Source organism: Aptenodytes patagonicus, chromosome 10 (assembly GCF_965638725.1).
Source record: "Aptenodytes patagonicus chromosome 10, bAptPat1.pri.cur, whole genome shotgun sequence".
Lineage (NCBI taxonomy): Eukaryota > Metazoa > Chordata > Aves > Sphenisciformes > Spheniscidae > Aptenodytes > Aptenodytes patagonicus.
The window spans coordinates 11,521,862-11,541,273 of NC_134958.1; the positions used below are offsets into that span (position 1 = coordinate 11,521,862).

At 40.1% G+C, this 19,412-nt stretch overlaps 2 protein-coding genes across 7 annotated transcripts in view; one reads left to right on the plus strand and one right to left on the minus strand.

Moving 5' to 3' along the window:
- Positions 1 to 115: 115 nt before the first annotated feature.
- On the minus strand, positions 116 to 13,435 carry LINS1 (lines homolog 1). Of its 4 annotated transcripts, none has more exons than XM_076348034.1 (7): positions 13,384 to 13,435; positions 8,518 to 9,079; positions 8,328 to 8,417; positions 6,954 to 7,095; positions 6,099 to 6,689; positions 2,557 to 2,737; positions 116 to 1,571 (listed from the first exon to the last, which is right to left on the minus strand). In XM_076348034.1, the coding sequence occupies exons 2-7, from the start codon at positions 8,941 to 8,943 to the stop codon at positions 671 to 673; spliced, it is 2,331 nt and encodes a 776-aa protein (XP_076204149.1). In that variant the 5' UTR covers positions 8,944 to 9,079; positions 13,384 to 13,435; the 3' UTR covers positions 116 to 670. The 4 variants fall into 4 exon arrangements, with proteins under 4 accessions (XP_076204149.1, XP_076204148.1, XP_076204151.1 ...); XM_076348033.1 differs by lacking the exon at positions 13,384 to 13,435 and adding an exon at positions 12,475 to 12,693; XM_076348036.1 differs by lacking the exons at positions 2,557 to 2,737; positions 13,384 to 13,435 and adding an exon at positions 12,475 to 12,693 and having other exon boundaries at positions 1,469 to 1,571.
- Positions 13,436 to 13,793: 358 nt separating this feature from the next.
- The window catches only part of ASB7 (ankyrin repeat and SOCS box containing 7), a 32,467-nt gene continuing 26,848 nt past the window's right edge, over positions 13,794 to 19,412 (plus strand). For 2 of the 3 annotated variants that reach the window (XM_076348038.1, XM_076348040.1), the window contains exons 1-2: positions 13,794 to 13,815; positions 14,687 to 14,782. The gene's annotated coding sequence lies outside the window, so the exon portion shown is untranslated. Of the gene's footprint in view, positions 13,816 to 14,482; positions 14,551 to 14,686; positions 14,783 to 19,412 lie in introns of those variants that run through there. The other variant, XM_076348039.1, reaches the window with a different exon arrangement.

Here is a 19,412-nt window from a genome sequence, read left to right on the forward strand (position 1 = left end):
TAGAATATTAAGAAAAATTAAATTCAATTTTCAGTGAAATGGTAACACTGCTAGTTAAATCAGGTAAACAGTAAAAGCTAAAAAAAGTACAACCTAGACATCAGTTAAGCACTTCAGCCAAGAAAAGTGTGGCATGGATTATTGAAATTGTGGTAGCACATCTGAATGTCCGCTTACAGCAAAGCGCCGATGCAGAACACACTGTATAAACACCAAAACTGTCCCCAACTAAAATATTTTATTTAGCTCAACCTCTAAGCAGTCAAGTGTTGCATTAACACTGCACTGTAGTCCATAAAGCACTACCAATCTGGCAATGACTTCATATATGGAATGACATTAAGTATAATTGACAATACTTTAAGTATCATATTGTTGATATGCCTTCACATTAGTCATTTATTATCAAATTTTGAATACCTAACAATTAATCATTATAGACCATACACTGACATAGGTACCATGAATAAGCCTAGGACCCTAAGGTAATGGATCATATCACTGAACGCAATTGCAGATTTTTAAGGTGTCAACCAAAAACATGTTTATCCTGTTTCAGGTTAAATACACTGACAGGTGCAAGAGACATGAGATTTAGAAGTCATTAATCTCATGGAAACATTCCCTAGTGTACTAGTTAAAAAAAAAATCACTAGAACATTTCTTTGGATTATTGTGGATTCACGTTCTTACTGATCTTCTCAACGTGGCTCAGTAGTTTCAACAATGCAGATGGATTGTATGGGAAAAGATTTCTTCTCTGCAACCTAGAAATAGCTTTTTGCAGTTCTTCCAAACATTTTGTTGATTTGTAAAGCATTATTCTTGGGGGAATGATGTTATCCAAAGACATCATACAAGTCAAACAGCATGAGGTATTAGATCCCTTTTGTTTCAGGGGCAACACTTCAGACCTGAGTGTATTCTGTTTATCATCTGTGTAGCTGCAACCAGTTTCTCTTACCCTGGTCTCACCCTCATTATTTAAAGGCACCTGCTTTGTGTTTACCAAGCACTCTTTTCCATCTGATTCTAATTCAGAGTCTTCTGAGCTGTCATAATGAACAAGGCCTTGAAGAGAACCCAGCAGAGATGTACTATCAGTGCATATCAATGAGTTAGACTGGTTAGACTTGGCAACTTCATTATCACCTTGCTCTGTTGTAAACACTAAGTAATTGTGAAAAGAAGCCAAAGATATCAGAGTCTGTGGTTCTGGTTCACAAGCAGCATTTTGCAAACTCTCATCAGTCATACAGCTTTGTTTTTCTTGATGGGGTGGCTTGACAGAAGAAATTGATTGAAAAGTGCCATGTTTGGCATCAAAATGGTTACAGACATCTACAAACTGATGCCAATCTTTTCTAAGAAGCTTTAAGTACCTTACCAAGTACTCCAGAAAGCAAGTTTCTGATGAAATCAAAAAATCTAGAAGTACTGTGGAATCAAATGTGATTTTTTCCAGAAAAAATAAAAAGACACAGTGAGGATTACATCCACTTGCATGCGTAAGGAAGTTCCAGGTTTCCTCCTCTTTTTGGCTTAAGTTATCAGCAGTATCATGCCGCAACCTGAAAAGTAAGTCATGAAATAGATTAAATTCCACGGAAGTTTACAGTTTTTAAAAAAACAGGTATGTCCAGAAAATGGTATTCTTGCTCTTTCTTGATTTTGTCAAGAAGTAAAAACCAAAAAAGAAGTTTTTATATTATAAAGAATTAACGCAGGTGGGGCTAGGAGATCAGACAGTTTGGGAAGCCAAAGCACTTAAAGCAGGCCTCAAACAGCATTCCTCCTTAGGAAACATTCTGCAATAAACAAACAAAGTTACCTACAATACATGAATTGTTACTTTAATGTTTTTGTACACCCGAACATAGGTTAACTTTCAGGATGCTAAGCACATTGGAGAAGAGTGGTTTACTTTTATTTAGGTGTCTAAGAAGAATTGTGTGTATCCAAGATACTACTTACAATATCTTCACATTTGAAGCTTGAGGGACCTTTTATAAATTAGGATAAAATCTTGTACGGCAATTTAAACAACAATGAAGCAGTGAATGTCCAGGACAAGTTCATGAAGAACACGTATCAGTTGTTAGCAATAACAGTTTTTATTAACTAGCTAGAATTAACATGGGTCCAATCCTTAGAGGGCTACTTTTCCAGAAGTCCCTGAATTCTTGAAGTTTCATTATAATATCCCATTCTTGTCAAACTCTCAGTGTTGAAAGAAAACAGTCTTGCCTTTTATCTGTGTCTAACCACTGTTTTAGATAGTGAAGTCAATTATTCTGAATTACAGGATATAATAAAGTATTTAATAGGAAACTGTTGCACAACTCCCTCATTTCAATCCAAAAAACACTTAATCAAAATATCAGCAGAGTTAACTGCTCTTACACCACACATTATTACATTGTCCTGAGGTTTGTTTGTTTTTTTTAATTATTAAAAATATTTTTTCTTTATACAAAAGTAATCAATGGAAATATTATGTATATCACAATAACCTCACTATTCTTCATAGTTCTGTCAAATAAAATGTACACTAACCTATCAAATTTTAAATAAATGAGTAATAAAGCTTTAGCAGCTTCCCACATATCATCATCTTGCTCTATGAAAACCAAGGAGAGCCATTCACAGTGATGTACAACTGGGTGAAACTGTGGGGAGGACTCCAGATGACTCCTCCAGAATATCAACAGCTGGGACATGGAACTCTGAAAATCTCCTGAAAAGAAGAAGTAACCATGAATTTTGCTATACATTTTTTGCTACTAAACAACATACATTTTTTATTTTTTAAATTAACAGTGCATAACAGTTCATGAATGCGTTTATCATTCCTTAGCTCAACTGATTTAACACAGCATCAAATTTTATAATTAGCTCTTGCTTCTTAGTACCAGACAAATCAAGAAATATTTTGCAGAAAACCATAAGCAGTTATCTAAACTTAAATTCAATGTGAATGGCTACTCTATTAAACTCTAAACATACCAATGTTTAGATGCCAATGTTAACAACTACAAGTAACCTGCAGAAAATTCATTTACTCATTAGGTACAGGACTCCCCCCCCACCCCCCCCCCAGACAGATAAAACTTAAGGACACAATTCATTCATCTAACAGCATTCTTCATTTCCTTGGAGTTCAAGGAAGAATAATCAGAGGTGACCTAGAAAGTTCTGGGTACAACAGGGTGAATCCTCTCACATCTCAGCTTGCAGACTAATGAACAAGATTACACCTCCAAAAATTTGCATATATCAGGAAACCTACAAAAATGTGACTACACCTACACAGCTGGGATTTATACTTTCCTTTCGCTCCCCAATTAGGTAGCTTCATTGGTACATCACAAACTAAAGAAAGGTGAATTACAATCAAGTCAATGCCACAGATGTAACGATCCAATCTGAGCACTTTGCCGAGATGTCATCTCAGGTAGTTCTTCCCGTATGAAATAAGAATACAATTGTAAAGTTTTGACAGGATTGAAGCTACACCCCCCCAGTGTGATTCACTGTAGAAATTAACTGCAATGATCTATAGTTGATGGGAATAAATTCTCATTTCTACAATAAAACAAAGTATGAAGCTTGTAGTATAGCCATATTCTTTATGAAATAAATTCTTCATGAATGATGCATGTTTTCAAGTACATACAGGCTTGGGATAAAGGCACCTTCATGAGATGGTCTAAAATCCTTGCTGGAAGGATTAATGTAAGCAGCGATTTTCCTGCAAATCTTCATTTTTCCCCTCCCTCTAAATACTGCACTCCTGGATGCGAAGAGCACCTCAAAATTTATGCCATTTTAGTGCAGTAGCTTACTCATAAAAATAACTTTGTATTCCTATGACAGATTCTTTCCCTTAAGTCAAGAAACTTACCTCTTCAATACTAATGACATACTATAAAAAGATTCTTTACGTCTGAACGTAGGTACCCGTTTTTCATGTAGCACAGCATACTTTCAATGTTTAGAGAACAGAAAAAATATAGTGACATATATCTTTACCCCAAAGGTGCTCCTTAAGTAAGAACCCTAATGCTGCTGGAAGTACACTATGGCTTGAAGAGCACAGTTGCATCATTTATATAAACAGTGATTACTGTTTTTGAAAGATTTCTTGCAACATGGGAATCAATTTTACTTACCACATCATTATGTGGTTTTCCTTAATATTTAACTTTAAGATTTGCTTTTCCTCTTAACAAATAATAGGAACAGCAAATTATCTTTGTTATTGATAGTTACTATTCAGACTGAAACTCTTCTCTATAAATCAAAGCTATCTGGAAATTACTCTCAAAATTGAAATGCATTAAAGTTAATCCACTGTAATTCATGTTAATAAAAAGGTAAGATCAACCAGCTTCCCGGAAAGGAAGTTAGCATATTAAAGCATTTTGGTGCTTGTTTTAACCACTTAATTTAATGTCACTAAAATAGAAGCACCATTCCTTTCAACTTGAAATTCCTCTTGACAGTTGGGGTATTTGAATCTCATTAAAGAACTCATTTTTGTGTCATGAATCTGGAAAAGAAAGGAGAATTTTTTCTTTGAGAAAGAATTTTCATAGAGACACCTAAAATAGATTTAACCTACATTTTTTCTATTCACTTGTTCTTAGACAATCTCAGTCTCTATACATTTTCCAGAAGGTGGACCATAAGTAAAATATTCTCTACAAATACTTAAAAAACTCAAAGAACGCAACTGGCATCACAAATGTAACATCTTCCAAAACCTGGAAAAAGTGTCAGAAGCTGTCTTGCAGAAGTCCGTGCCTCTTTTGCACAGTCAGATGAATTAAAGATTGATTTTATGCTTGCTACGTAATGTAGAAATATAAAAAGTAAAATAACATTTACATCTAGAACTTGTATTAAAATGCCTCAATAGATTTAAGATGCTGTAAAATTTCATCCTTGTTTAAAAAGAAAAATAAATTATTTTTTACTTTTTGCCACATCATCAATTGGCTGACAATAAGGAAGACCCATTCTCGCTTGTATTTGACTAGAAACACTGCTGCAGAACTGCCTTTCCATTTTTGCCACGAAGCCTGTAATCTGGGACAGCAAACTGCTTTGATCATAGAATTTGCACATCCACGTTCACATGGCTTAGCATCAGAAGATGTGCATCATGTGCCTCTCAGAGGTGAAGAGGCAAGTGGAAAGATGGGATTCCAGGAGCGTTTCTCAGGCAAAAAGCCTCACCCCACCACTTCAATATAGCATGGAAGACTACTAACTGGCTACACCAGCGTGACACAGAAACGTGTCCTCTTCCGTCAGGAACGCAAGTCACATAGCATTCCCTTGCCATCCCACTGCCTGCCTTGTGGCATAGCCTTAGCGCAAGAGCCAGATCTGCTCTTCTACTAATCTAATTCGTCTATTCAGTAGAACAAACATACTCAAGTAAGCAGGTATGAAAAGTATGCCTAACACCTACTAATTCAAAGAACTAGACCTATAAGTCAGGGTGAAGAACACAACCACTATACTCTGCCAACTCCCATAATTTTCCTTTTACTTTACAGCTTCATTATTTTTACCTTTTTACCACTGCTGGTTTTTGCCCTATTACATTATTTGTCTGACAGTAATGCCTAGTACCTTCAACCAAGATAATGGCACTTGCAGGTCTACCTCCACATTAGAAAACAGAAAGAGTTACCTGCCGTTCCTTGTAGTTCTCCACCCCAAATAGAGTAGATGCTTGTGCTATGGGCTCTCTTCTTTTCCAGCTGGGGAAGAGTTTGGTGTTCCCAAGCTGGCTCAACTATTTCAAATATTAACACGTGTTCTTAACAGGAAAAGTTTTCAGGCCCAAATGCAACTTTTTCAAGCCCCCCACATTGCAGGGCTAAGGATACAATAAAATGCAAGGAGACAACTAATTAGGCAGGATGCAGTGATAGCAGGCTTCCTGGGTGGGTCTTCTCTTTCCTCCCTCCCACCACCACTAATTCAGCTGAATTCTATTTACAGTCTTAATGAGCTGCGACTACAAAATCTGAGAGCTTTAAAACTCTTGCTGCTTAATGAACAAAACTGAAGGAGACTATTACCTTTGATTTCAGCTTCTGTAGCAGAGTTCTGAAACTTGAATTCCAGTGCTTTAAGCACAACCAGACTTAAGGCTCTGAGAACAGTTTGGTCAGAACCACCTCGAGCATCATCTCCAGGAGAAGCTTCACTGCCTCCAAAGTAGCTGGCCTTTTCACTGAGTGGGATCTGATTAAGCCAAGTCAAATTCACAACCTGCAGAACAGCATTACTCAGTGCAAGCATATCCTCATATAAAGATGGGTTTTGTAAGAACAGTGATCCACTCTTAGCATCTTCTCTAGACTTGTAAAGGACACATTTTTTAAGGAGCATAATGAACTTCTTCTTGATTAAATAGTGAATTGGTGAGCTAATGAGGTTCAGGACATAAGAAACTTGCAAAAACAATACTCTCTGGCATCTGAGCGGTAGTTCTAATTCGATTCTGGAAGCCAAAAGTGCTTCAAGCAGATCTATAAAACTGATCAAATTGTTTACAGCTTCAGAATAAGTTGAAGTATAGTGGTGACTGTCAAAATGATGGAACAGAATGGAATTATAAAATCCTTCAAGCACAGCATCAAGAGGAGCCAACAGCTTCTTCAAAATACCTACAGCAACAAGAAGAACGCTATGGAGTTGGAGTATAACACAGTCAGCTAAATCATCAAATAAGCAGAAAACAGGTGATTGTGACTATTCTCGGTTTTTAAACATCTTTAAACCACTACATCGTTAATAGTACTTTGTCACCGTCTTTCTAACAAAGAAAATAGGTGTTCTTTAGACAAGCTGCTCTAGATGAGATTACAAGTAACATTCCTCCCCCTAGCGGGCACTCGTGTTTCGGTAACATCATAAAATTGCTACAGTACCTGCTTTGGGTGAAAATTTATCTTTCAGTATGTCCTTGATAATAGTTGTAAGAGTCCACAGACATTCTGCTACCTGGGTATTCACAGGGAATCCTGAAAGAGTCTTCAGACTAAAGGTGAGCCAGGTGACATTTAATGCATTCTAAGAAAATTAGTTCAAAAAACAATCATGTATGCTTTACAATTGCTATGCAAATTAAATCATAATACAATAATTCAAAATTGTACATTAAAAAGATTCAAACGTAGGCATAGACAAAACACAGGGAGAAACAATGTATCTGTCCAGTGCCTTTTAAGTATGTAGGCCTCTACTTACAAACATGAAGTCACATACACATGCAACAGAAGTTATCCATGTTTTCCAGACAGGGAAAACCAAACCTCCTAATGTCATGTGACCTACCTAAAATCAGGTAATACTGTAGACAGACCATATCTGAATTCATAATTCCCAGACAACGTTGCAAGAAATATTACAAACATATTTCTGAGAGAAATCTATGTTTAGAGATGCTACTATGGAGGCTACAATATATATTCACCAAATATACAGCAAGTAAAAAAACCCTCAAGTAATTGGAATATTCAAACGAGAAAATACAGAAGAACATTTGATTAACTTTCAGTAAGTTATTACCTATTTTTATATATCTGCATCACCTAACAGTTATCAAGTAACTGTAAAAAATATTGATAGTCTATTGGGTTTTTTTAAACACCTGTATCGTAACCTTAAAGAGAATATTTCTTGTCATCTAGACACATTTTACCTTGAAATAGTTTCATAAAATTCCAGATGTTTATATATAAAGATATTCCACCTCACATTACAAACTTCTGTTACACATCTGAGCTCCTTTCTTTCTATACCCTGCCCCTCCTAACACACTTGAAGTACTCTCTTGGAATATTTATTACATATCTTTCCTATCCATCACTTAGAACCCAAAGCCCCTTAAGACACACTTCATGGGAGAACTATCACATAGTATTATCTTGTATAACCTTCACATTGTTCCTGATACTGGAGCTAAACACACTTCAACAAAACTGTGTGGCATTTTGAGGGGACTAACAGAGTCTGGATGCTGAACATCAGCTGACTGCAGATGTGCCTTTCGGAAAGCTAGAGCAGAGTAGATATGCAAGCAACAGATGGAGGAAAGGAGCAGTTCTGATGTTGCTCTGCGGGTCTACTTACAAAAGGAGCCTCTTTAGAAGTACTTTTAGATTTTACAGTAGTCATACAGTCACTGCTTTCGTACCATATAAACACTATAAAAACTTGGCTCTAGAGTCGAATGGAACAACTTGAAGGCACATATTCACTAAGTCATTTTTTTAAGCTGTGAAAAGTTATGCCATACTCACCTCTTCCTTCAGCTGGAAATACACAAGAGATGCTAAACTTTTTGAAGCCATGTGAGATAACAGCTGATCATAACTACCGAGCAGACAAATCTGCAGACAAGTAGAAAGAAAAAGTATCTAAGGCATGTTCCTTCTTTTTCTGTTTTTTCCTCCTTTCACAAAAATCTTTCAAAAGATTATAAAAGCTTACCAATTTCGAGTCAATTTTTGCCTCCTTCAGAAGACGGACAAAGATTTCACAGTACTTCTGTCTCATATTGAATTCAATTTCCTGGGACTCCACTTTAGCAACCATCACCTTGATCAAGGTTAACTGAAGCAGCATCACTTCCCGTGGACAGAATGAGGAGTTCACGTTTGCAAAGCTATTTGATATATCACCTGTTGTAGGGACAACCGCATCTGATGTACCACTGTCCTGATGGCTCCTAGTGTCCTGATGGCTCCTAATACCACCATTAGTAGATGGGAGATGCATCCGATTGCATGATTCATCTCTTTCTGGTGACTGCTCAACACACAGATTAAGTAAAGAGGTATAATAATGGCTTTCCTTTGCTAGTGGGATGCCTACCAGTACGTCCTTATACATCTGCTGCAGAAGAGAGATCTTCATTATGAGAACATTCAATATTCCAGAAAATGCCGTATGTCTTCACTGATTATTCATGGTCACTGCAAATCAGCTTCGAAGTTATTTTTATCCAGTAAGAGAAATAGAAGCACTATTAGGCATTTCTCTTCTAAGTTACCTAGAAATAAATATTTTGCTATTACTGAACTTAACAGATAACTAGAAAGATACCAAAGAACAACACATTTTTAGAGTTAACGCTACCATTATTCAACTTATTTTGAAAATACAAATTGACTGTTTAAAAACAGCAAGTGATAGTTGCACAAAACTGTCCCAGTAAAACATTAAAATGATACAAGAATTACCATGCTATGAAGAAGTTTACAGTTCCAATATTATACTACTGACACCAACATTAATTTGCTGGAACTAACAAAACCAAAGATGACTATTACCAGAGACTACATCTGAAAGATATGAGAACTTGGATCAAATCTTTCTCTACATTGCTAAAACTACTAAAACCTCATTTCTTTTGTGACAGATTCCTACAAAAACAGGCACAAAGTTTCAACTGCAAATTTTCATCTGAACTGGCAATGTTAATTGCTCCACTAAGGCTGGATATGGCAACACCTCTTAAAAAAACCCCAGAAACCAAAGGACAAGTCTTGTCTTCCGCTGCACGTAGGCTCAAGGTGACTAGCATGAATATACAGGAGGGGAGAACTTGGCTCTTAATTTAGTAAGGACCAAAGAATTCCTTTACGTCTACACATCTGCAGAACTCTTATTCTGAGCACCTACATCTTGAAACCCAAAACAGGTTTTCAGATAATGCAAAGGACCAACAATGCCACAGGGCTGGTCTCAAGGGCCCAGTGACTGAGAAGTTTAAAATTAAAAAAGACTTAAAAACCGAAGTGTAAAACTTATTAAAAGCCAATAAAAATACTTAACCATATTCAGGAAAGGTATATAAAAAAAATATCTTTATCACCATGCCAGTGGAAAATATCTTTCAATCACAACACTAGAACATTCACTATGACTTAAAAAGAAGAGCTATTAAGAATTCAAATCTCTTTAAAGTGTGAGCACCTAAGCACCCACAATTTTCTAACCATTATGTAAATGGCTAGTCAGGTCTCATATCTCCCAGAAAAAAAAAAGGATATACTTAAGAACATCAGGGTTTCTTTTTCACCTATATTAAGAGTAATGCTAGTCTATAATATTTATCTTTTTAGGACAGTTTTAACACGTTCTCTAACCAGAACTCTTTTAATAAAAAAACCAAACTCATTACCTTTATCTACTGTGAAGTTAGGAGTGGGACTTAGGTTGTTTATAGGAATTTTCTTTTTGCATGCTTTTTGGATCCCCGTCTTTAAGTCTGGCATAATCAACCAGGTAGACCTCCAGGTAGACTCCTGAAGCCATTTGTCTGTAGTTGGCTTTTGTTTAACATTACCTTTCCCCTTTCTTACCAATGGAAGAAAACAGCTCAGTCTTCCAACTGGTAAGAAATTCTAAAGATCTTCCCAGCTATGTATCAATTACACCCGCATTTATCATCACACCAAATATTTTAAATTATTATTGCTTTTTAGCAGAATATTAGAAAACAATGAAACTATAAAATTCAGTATATGAGGCATTTTTGGTTTAGTTTATAATCTTCACAAGTTTTTAAAACACTATCAAACATTGAGAATTACACCTTCATTTTTACAATTTGATTTTTTAACTGCAACTGAAGTATGCATTGACAAAATGGCTTCCCAAAGGTACAAAGGATTAGGGGCAGACCAAGACATGCTACCCAGACTCCTCACTTCTTCCACCATCAGGAAGTATGTTCCTTCAGAAGAGAATCTAAAATTAGAGAACAAGAAGTTGCCTGCAGGGAGTGATCTACAATTCACTCTGGTGTGGTATTTTTAAAGACACGTTCAGCAGTGACTGACCTGACAACTCCAAAATGTTATAGTATGTTCCTCACCTAACCCTCACCTGACAGAGCTAAGAACCCTTCCCCCATCCTTTCCTATACTCCACATTTTAGATGTTAAGAATAAATCTGATACTTCAGACAACAAATTCCTTCATTTGCAGAATCTATTTGGAATTCTACTTGAGGTGGAAATTTATGACCTGAAACCTTGTAAAATTTCTTCAGAAATCACTCTGAATATTTTATATAGCTATTGCTCCTATCTTTGAGTTTTATTTCTTCCTAAATGAATACCTAATAAAGTAAAATTATCTCAACACATTTACTTCTGTGTTCAAGATCAACTTGAATTATCATCCTACATAGTAAATGAACAGATCTCTCATGCACAAATCCATACGCTACAGCAACGTTGTTAAGGCAGAAGAGATTTAGAACTCCTCTAGGACACGCACTATGAGATTTTACCTTCACCGCATGATATTGGTTGTGCTTTCCCTGATCCTACAATAATACATTTCTATTATACCATTAATTTGCAGAACACTTTACAAAAACATCTATAAGATATGTCTCACTCACACATGACAACAGTTCATGAATAGAAGTCATTAAAGAAGTGAAATGTGAGGGGGCTTATTTTGAAGAAATTTACTTCAAAGAGGGGTGAAATGTCAGACAATGACTAAATTTGTTTCAGACATAGTAAGAGAGCACAGTGAAAAGCTCAAAGCTTAAGAGTAAAGAAAAGCAATCATATTCATACACAAGAAATTACAAACTCCAACCCTTACTTGTATTATTTATTTGAGTTATTCATGACAGCACCTAAAAAACAATTAAGGTAATGCCTCACAGTGCCAGACTCCTGCATAAACAATAGGAAAGAGTTCTAAAAACCTTATATATAGACTGATCAGGCAAAAGACAGAAAGGAAAATGATACAGGAAAAAACCAAATAAATATTTTGTTATACGTTATTTTCATGACTACTTTAGTTAGGCTTTAAAATCAAAACCAAAGTCACATGGAGCTGCAAACAGAATGAGAGAAGAAACTTGATGGAAATGAAACAAAAAACTGGATATGAAAACTCAGATGGCAGCCGAAGCCTATAAGGTTTAAGGACCATCATAAACCAAGCAAGTTTAAGTGGTTGCAAACGCCTCCAGAATATCCTAAATCAGAGTAATAAAATACATGTATTTCTACGAGGTGGCATACTTAATTTGGCACAAAGTCGTAGAAAGCGTTGATTTGACTGGACTAACATTGCCGCTATCACATTTTACTTTTTTTTACCAACACAAATGGCTTACGATGACACACAATTACTCAGAGATATTAGTGAAGAGGCATGATTATAGAAAGCTATTATCAAGTCCCTATATCAGTCTTTCCCTGTTATATATTAAACATTAATTGCATGAGTAGCAACTGGGAGAAAACAAACTATCCAAAAAAACCTGTTTTCATTAAAAAATTAGATCAGATAAAGCAAAAGGAAACCACAGTCCATGACTTTTGGGTATGAGTCTGAAGGTTCTGGATCTCCTTACAATGCAATGGTTGAATCATTTAAGAAATAAAATATACTTTGGACTACTTGTACCTGCAATGACTTTGTAGGCTCATCTCTCAATAAAGAATATGCTTCCGCTCAGTGCTGAAATACTGTAAACGCCCCTAAATTAATGTCATTTCCTTCCAGAGGTTGCAGATAACCTCTGCTGCGAGCTGTCCAATCCCTGACTGTTAACTTTGACACCTAAGCATGCCAGATGCTTTATCTCCTCTCCTGCAAGCATCTTTAGCCACTAGAGACAGGACTAGACGGACCCGATCCGACCTCACTGGCCCCTCATTGTACCTCTCACACTGGCGTTTCAGAAATGCCAGCACCGGGTTGCGGGTAGGAAGACCTCGCCAAAAGCGACACTCTAGTCTGACAGGGAACAGAGGTGAGAGGGGGTAATCACGGCCCCAAAACAGCCGGCGCGGAGAGCCCCGCGCCTCCCGGCCTGCAGGCCCTCTCCCCCTTACCCTCCTCCAGAAGGCCCCGTCAGCCTCCACAACCCCCTCCCGCCGGCCTGAGGGCCAGCCGAGGCCTTCTACGCGCCGCTCCCCTCAGCGCCGGCGCCGGTCCCCTCCCGCCCCTCAACCGGCGCGGCTCCGCGCTCCTTCACCCACCCAGGCCAGTCCCGAGCCCCCTCAACCCGCCTAGCCCACCCGGCGACCCTTCGCCTGCCCGCCGCCTCCTCGGCCCGGCTCCCCTCAGCCGCGAACACCCTCGGCCGGCCCGCCGCCGCCGCCGCCTCGCGCCCCCCGCCGCCGAGACCCCGCCCCTTCCCCCCCGAGGCGCGCGACCGCCCCTCCAGGCCCCGCCCCTCGCCCCCTCCCCCCCCACCTGGAAGCCCGCGGCCCCGCTTAGTCACCCCGGGCCGCCGCGCACACGGGCCCCTCCCCTCCCCGCCCCGCCCCGCCGCTAGGCAACCGCCGCTAGGCAACGGCCGCGACTCACCCGCCCCCGGGAGACAGGGCGGCGTAAGGCCCAACTCTCCTCCGTCAAAACGCCGGAACCGCCGCAGCCGCCCCCTTTCCCCTCCCCTCCGCTGTCGCAAAGCCCTCCCCCTCCCCCGCGCCTTTACGGCAAGGGGGACGGGCCATGGGCGGAGCCGCCGTCAGCCCGGCGCCCAATCAGACGTGGCGGTGGCGCGCTGTTAGGGGCGGGCCCAGCGCGGCGGCAGCGGATTGGCGGCGGCGGAGGTCAGTCCCTGCCCGCTGACCCCGGAGCGAGCCGAGGGGGGCGGCTCGGTGCAAAGTGTCCCCACACGGCTCGGCCCCCTCCCGCGGCCGGCCCCGCCGCTCCCCCCGCCCCGCCGCCGCCGCCAGCGCGGGGGGCGGCTGCGCACGGGCGCGCGCCGGCCCCCCCCGCCCCCCCGGCGGCAGACAGGTAACGGCCGCGGGCGGCAGAGCCCCGTCTGCCCCCAGGTTCCCTCACGGGGTGGGGGGGGTGGGACGCGACCCCATGGCCCGCCGCGGGGCCTCCCCTCTCCGCTGCCGGGCAGCCCCTCCGGCGGGGCTCGCCGCCGGCCTGCTCCGCCCCGCTCCCCCTCAGCGGGCTGTGAGGGGGCTCCCCCGCCGCCGCGCACCCACCCCCCCCCCCCCGGCCCCCCCGGAGAGGGTGCTCAGTCCCCCGCCGTCTCTGCCCATCCCGGCCGCGGGGTTAGGCAGGCTCCGGGCCACCCCGCCCGGCGCCGGGCCCGCCGCCGCCGTGCTCCCGGGGCTGCCGGCGGAGGGGGGCTCCCCGGGCGGTGAGGGCGGAGGGGAGCCTCGGGCCCCTCCGGAGCGCGTCCCCCGCTTGCCCAGCCCCCGGCGGCGCCCTGGCTCGCCTTCCCCGCCGCCGGGCCTTGAAACTCTGAGCCGGGGCTTGGTCGGCTTTTCTCTTTTTGTGTGCGCTTGACGGTTCCTGAAGCATGAACTCCTGCAAGGGAGTGATTTTAATTTCCCAGCAGCTCTGCTTTCTGGGTTACTTCCTGTCCCATTCTTTAGTACTTATCTTTTACTTCAGTTCCCTGGAGGAGCTGGCTTGACAGGGTAGCGGTCCTGCCTCCTGCCGTTATTGTCCCTCCAACTCTTTCCTATCCTGAGAGCGCGCCCTTCTTTTCGAGTTGAGATCCCGATTTAGGTAAATAACCCTTTCCTTCCTAATTTTTGAAGGCTCTTCCTATTTCGACCTGCTATTGCTTTGGTATTAACCATTTTTGTTCTCCATTTCTCTCTTTTATGTCATTGTGTGGCTCAGTTCTACTTTTATTTTTCAGGTTTAAGCTGCCTTAGAGGAGAATTAAAAATTGTGACTCCAAAGAACAAAATAAGACAGAAGAGAGAAAACAGCACTCAAAAAAAAACCCAGAAAGGTGATAATTCATGTAGACTCTCAAAATCATCCTAGACACATGGTTTGGCTGGGACTGGGGCCTCTTGTTGTGTTTTTGATGGATTTGAATAGGTAGCATTAGATTTCTTTGTTCTCTTAAAACCTACTTGCTATTGAGCTTTAAAAGTTTGAAAGCGCTGAAGCCCATTTGAAGTACGGTTCCTCTTTCTTCTTGTAGTGCTTTGTCATTTTCTAAATTTAATCTGCAAACATTATTTTGATTATGAGTTGCTACTTAATGGCTTTTTGCATCTCCTCATCTCAGGAATGTCACTTAACTACCGAGAGTGTAATAATTTTAAAAGGGTCTTTTCTTAAAGCCTTTTCACAAATTTATGGGTGCAACACTGGATTTGTTTCTGCTCTGATTCTAAAATCCTTATTGGAGTAGGTTGTGGTAATTGCATTATGTTGGTTTAGTCGTACCTAACTTTTGCATGGGTCAGGGGTTTTTGCATTGTAACGGAGCTGTAAAAATTGAAATTAATTTAATTGGATGGTGTTTGTTTATAAGTACTTTCTTTTTGGGTTGAGATCACAGAAGAAGATAATGCTGTTAGGTGCTTAAGGGAAAAAATGAAAGGAGTCATCAAAAACTGAATCCTGCTGGTAGGAGGAGGGTTCGGTTTCAGGGGGAGAGTAGTTCATAGGGAGAATTGCTTGTTTTACGTGGTAAGATGAGGAGATGGGTTCTAGAAGGAGAGAGAGTGGGGGGGTGAATGATGTCAGTCAGCCTTTTTCTGCATCCTACTGTTAGTGTGCTCCAAATAATGGAGTTTCTGCGCCTTCTTTTAATGCAGAGTCTGTCTTGAATCCATTCTAATCCATTTCAAATGTAGATGATTCTGTGTTATTTTGGCAAATATATCCTCTATATAGGTCCCTCTGGTCTTTGTCGTGTTTTCAGAGAAGTCATTGACTGTACCAGAATGTTTTCCATTGTCAGCAGTAAATTATTTTTTAGCATTAGTTGCAGGGGAAAGAGCAGTACCCGTTGCCAACAATCTTGGTCAAGGGTGGATCATTTTTCTAATATAGGTGTTATTAGCATATGATAAAAAGTAGCTGCTTACATGTCAAAGATTAAGTAGACAATCCCCCCATAACACAAGTGCAACAAATTGTACTTTCAAAATGCATCTCAGAAATATTCCATGTTATTTTGATAGCCTACTGCAAAACCACGAGTAATAGTGGAACATGTGGACATGCCCAGTGTGATTGCAGGAGGGGTTTTTATGCTAATAGGCAAGACAGATGTGCATTAGTACAAACTTACCAGTGCAGTTATGGCGCACCTGTTTCATCAGAAGCTCTTTACAACCCATCTGATGCATCTAATGTTGGGGCTTGCATTAATGTAGCTGCTCCAACAGGACACCTCTTGGTGCCGATAAGTCCTAAGATCTTTGGGATTTATTCATGGAAGGAAATGTAAGTTTTCATTTGATTTGTGAAACTCCTTCCTAATGTGAAATGCCAGTGCAGCAAAGTTTGATTCAGATGCAGAGACTGGAATTGAGTTCACAGGAATCAGGGAATTAGCTTCTGGCAGAAATTTGCACATGGTCAAAACAAGGAACAAAGATAAACGATGTGCTGAAGTCCTGCTCTTGATCTCTGGAAGAAATGCAGCATATTGCAAGTATAGCTAGCCCCTTAGATTAAAGTTGCACATCCATTTTTTTTTTTTTATCTTCAGGCTGTATACTCATTTTTGTTTGGTTTTGCCTTATTGTGAATTCTGAACTCTTAAAGGAAATGTGCTGACTGAGAGGCTGTTTTCCGTTATTCCAGCATTTGCTTACAGAATGGTACTATCGCAGTGAAAAACTTGCTTTATCCACCAAAGTCATCCAGTGAATTTTGTCCACTTGGATTCTTTTAGGCTATATTAAAAAGAAATACAGAGCAAATGTAAGTCTTCCAGAGATTGTTGAATTAAATAAACTCTATAAGCGGCACTCTTTTTGTTCACCAGCTGTGCTACGGGTGTTAGGGCTGAAGTGACTGCTTTAACGTGGTTTGAACTAGCCCTTGTTTTCTGCTTCTGTCATTCTATGAAATATTGGTGTTTGGATTCTTTAATGATAGCAAGTCATGTTAAAATACATAAATCTTATACATTGACACTTGCTACGAATTATTACTTACTTTTAAGGCTAAGCTTTCATCTGACTTTTACTGTTTAAAACTTAGTAACAGCACCACTGTAAGTTAGCACCAGTGTATTTTATGCTTGGTACAAGAGGATCTCCAAGCATGCTGCAGAGCACAAGCTCCTTGCAGTTTGTCAGCGCCCATCTTGAGGGAGGAGAGTTGTGGCTGTGCGAACCTGATGCAGCATTCTCTACTGAAAAAGATCCATAAGGCCTTGCTTTAGCACTAGCATTAAGATCCTTGATTTGGAAGGATTTACAGTATTTTCTTCACAGGGCTCCGCTTACGGTTAAGGTTGCCAATGTATGGGTGGGAATTTTGAGGATGGTTAATAGCTGATGCATTACCAGTGCTTTCTGAAGGTGAGGTCTCTTCTTTTGCTCTCCAGTTTGCAGGCCTGAAGTTACTTGAGCTGGGTGATTTCACTAATTCTCCATCAGGCCCAAAAGTCAGACCTCACAACCTCTCTGTGAAATGGATAATAGTTGGTAAAATGATACCTCTGTACTTCAGTTTCAGCCACCTGCAGAATGTAACCACACAACAGCTGCTTATTAGTATATAACAACACCAGTCAGCATCATACAGTGCTATAAACACCTGAAGTTGATGGAGGACTTTTAGATTAACTCTTTTAGTTATTTTAAATTTAGTAAGTCCAAGCTACGAGATGGCATTACAGAAGCTCTGACGAGAAATGTGTAACTTCTAATGACCACTCATGAAAAGTGAAGGCTTCTTTCCTTTGAAGTAGCAGTTCCTCTGTGGTGTTTTGGATTCATGCACTGTTAACTCATTGCTTTCAGACCCAGCAATTAGCATGTGTTGCTTGGTGATTTTCATCTCAGCCACTTGGATACCTCACTTGATGTCTGTCTGGGATGTAGCATAGAACATCTAGCAGAAAATATATTCAGGATTATAAGGCTCTGTTAAATTTTAGTATTTCACATGTTATTTGCAAACTTTACAATTGTGATATGAGAACACAAATAACAACATGATTGTTTGCCTTACTCTCTTGTCTGAAGAACTCCTGAAATAGGAAGCTGAGAGACATACGAAGATGATAGTTTCTTTGTCAAACACATATTGACCATTTTTAAAATGCCATTTGAGTGAGAACACGTTTAGCTTGTTTGAGTTTTGAAATGGGTGGGAGAAGTGGGTTTGAGAATAATGAATGCTAATGTGATTATCTTTATTCCACAGGGCTTCCTTTTTTTGTTGTTGTTTATTTGATTTAAATGTCTTGGAATAGTTCAACCACAGACAACTAGGATCGAGACTGATTAGGTCTATGCTAGATATTAAATGTCATGTGTAATGGTACACTTTCCTTGTTGTATAGAGTTAAGCTAACATCAGTAAATTATGGTCCGTATTCTGCTCTTGGATGTGTAATCTTAGGGCTTAGGAATCAGGTCTGTCTGTTAGGCCATCTGAATGAGCAAAATACTATATTATAAGGTATTGCTTTTAGTACCAATCTTGAACTTTCTTTAAAGTAAATATATATATACATATGTCGGAATTAATTTTCCACAGGATGTTTGCAATTACTTTAATGAAGTGACACACTGATGTAGAAAAGTCTAAGATTCTAAGATCTCTTTGACAATGTGAGACATTATCAACAGATAATGATGTCTTTTTTTTTTTAGTGTGCTACTTCTACTACAATTATTAGTATTTTAAGCAAACTTTGTTAAGTCATTGAGTAAGTAAGCTTTACTTTCACTAAATATGACTTCTTTTTATTAAAGTTGCAGATCTTACTCTTGCCATATGCAGCTAATTTTCCTTTGGGGGGAAAAAAGCTTGTTACTTTTTTAGTGGAGCAATCTGTTACCTTGTCTGTAGTCTGTGAAGTCAGTGCAATTCTAATTTGCATCAGCTAATAAAAAATGTGTGGGTTTTAAAGTGAAAATCATGCAAAAAAAAAGGTGAACTAACCACTGATCATCTATGCAAAAAAAACAAGGCTAGAAATGTGATCAAATTAGGTCATGGCAGTGCAATTTTGTGCAGGGCTGTGAGCATATCTGCAGACCTTGTATGTTTTATCTTGGGAAGCAAAGCTCTTGGAAAATGTGCATAAGAGGGATGAAGAGAGCTTTTTTTCATCCTCCTTTTCTGAGCTATCGTCGAGAAAGCAAGATTTTGTGTTGCATTAAGTGACATAAATTTTAACTTAAGCTAAAAGCTGCACAGTTCCTATAATTGTTCTGGTGCAACTCATTTGCAGAAGAAACAAGTCACAGTTGGTTTTGTGTGGTCTGCTATACCATGAAGTAATTAATGCTTTTATTATTTATTATATTATTGCAGTGCTTACACTGATAAGGGGTCCTGTCATGAGAAGCTTGCAGCCAAAGTGAACGAAAGGTCAGACAGAGGTGTACAAAGAATTAATGAAGTAACATTGATGAGTACAGGCTCTCAACAGT

What these genes read in the sequence shown, in the direction of transcription:
- LINS1 (XM_076348034.1), bottom strand. Translation starts at nt 8,943, where the DNA reads ATGAAGATCTCTCTTCTGCAGCAGATGTATAAGGACGTACTGGTAGGC. An exon ending in TAAATTTTCACCCAAAGCAG is followed by an intron (nt 6,690 to 6,953) that starts GTACTGTAGCAA and finishes TTGTTGCTGTAG; the next exon opens with GTATTTTGAAGAAGCTGTTG. An exon ending in ATTTATTTAAAATTTGATAG is followed by an intron (nt 1,572 to 2,556) that starts GTTAGTGTACAT and finishes CTTACTTTTCAG; the next exon opens with GTTGCGGCATGATACTGCTG.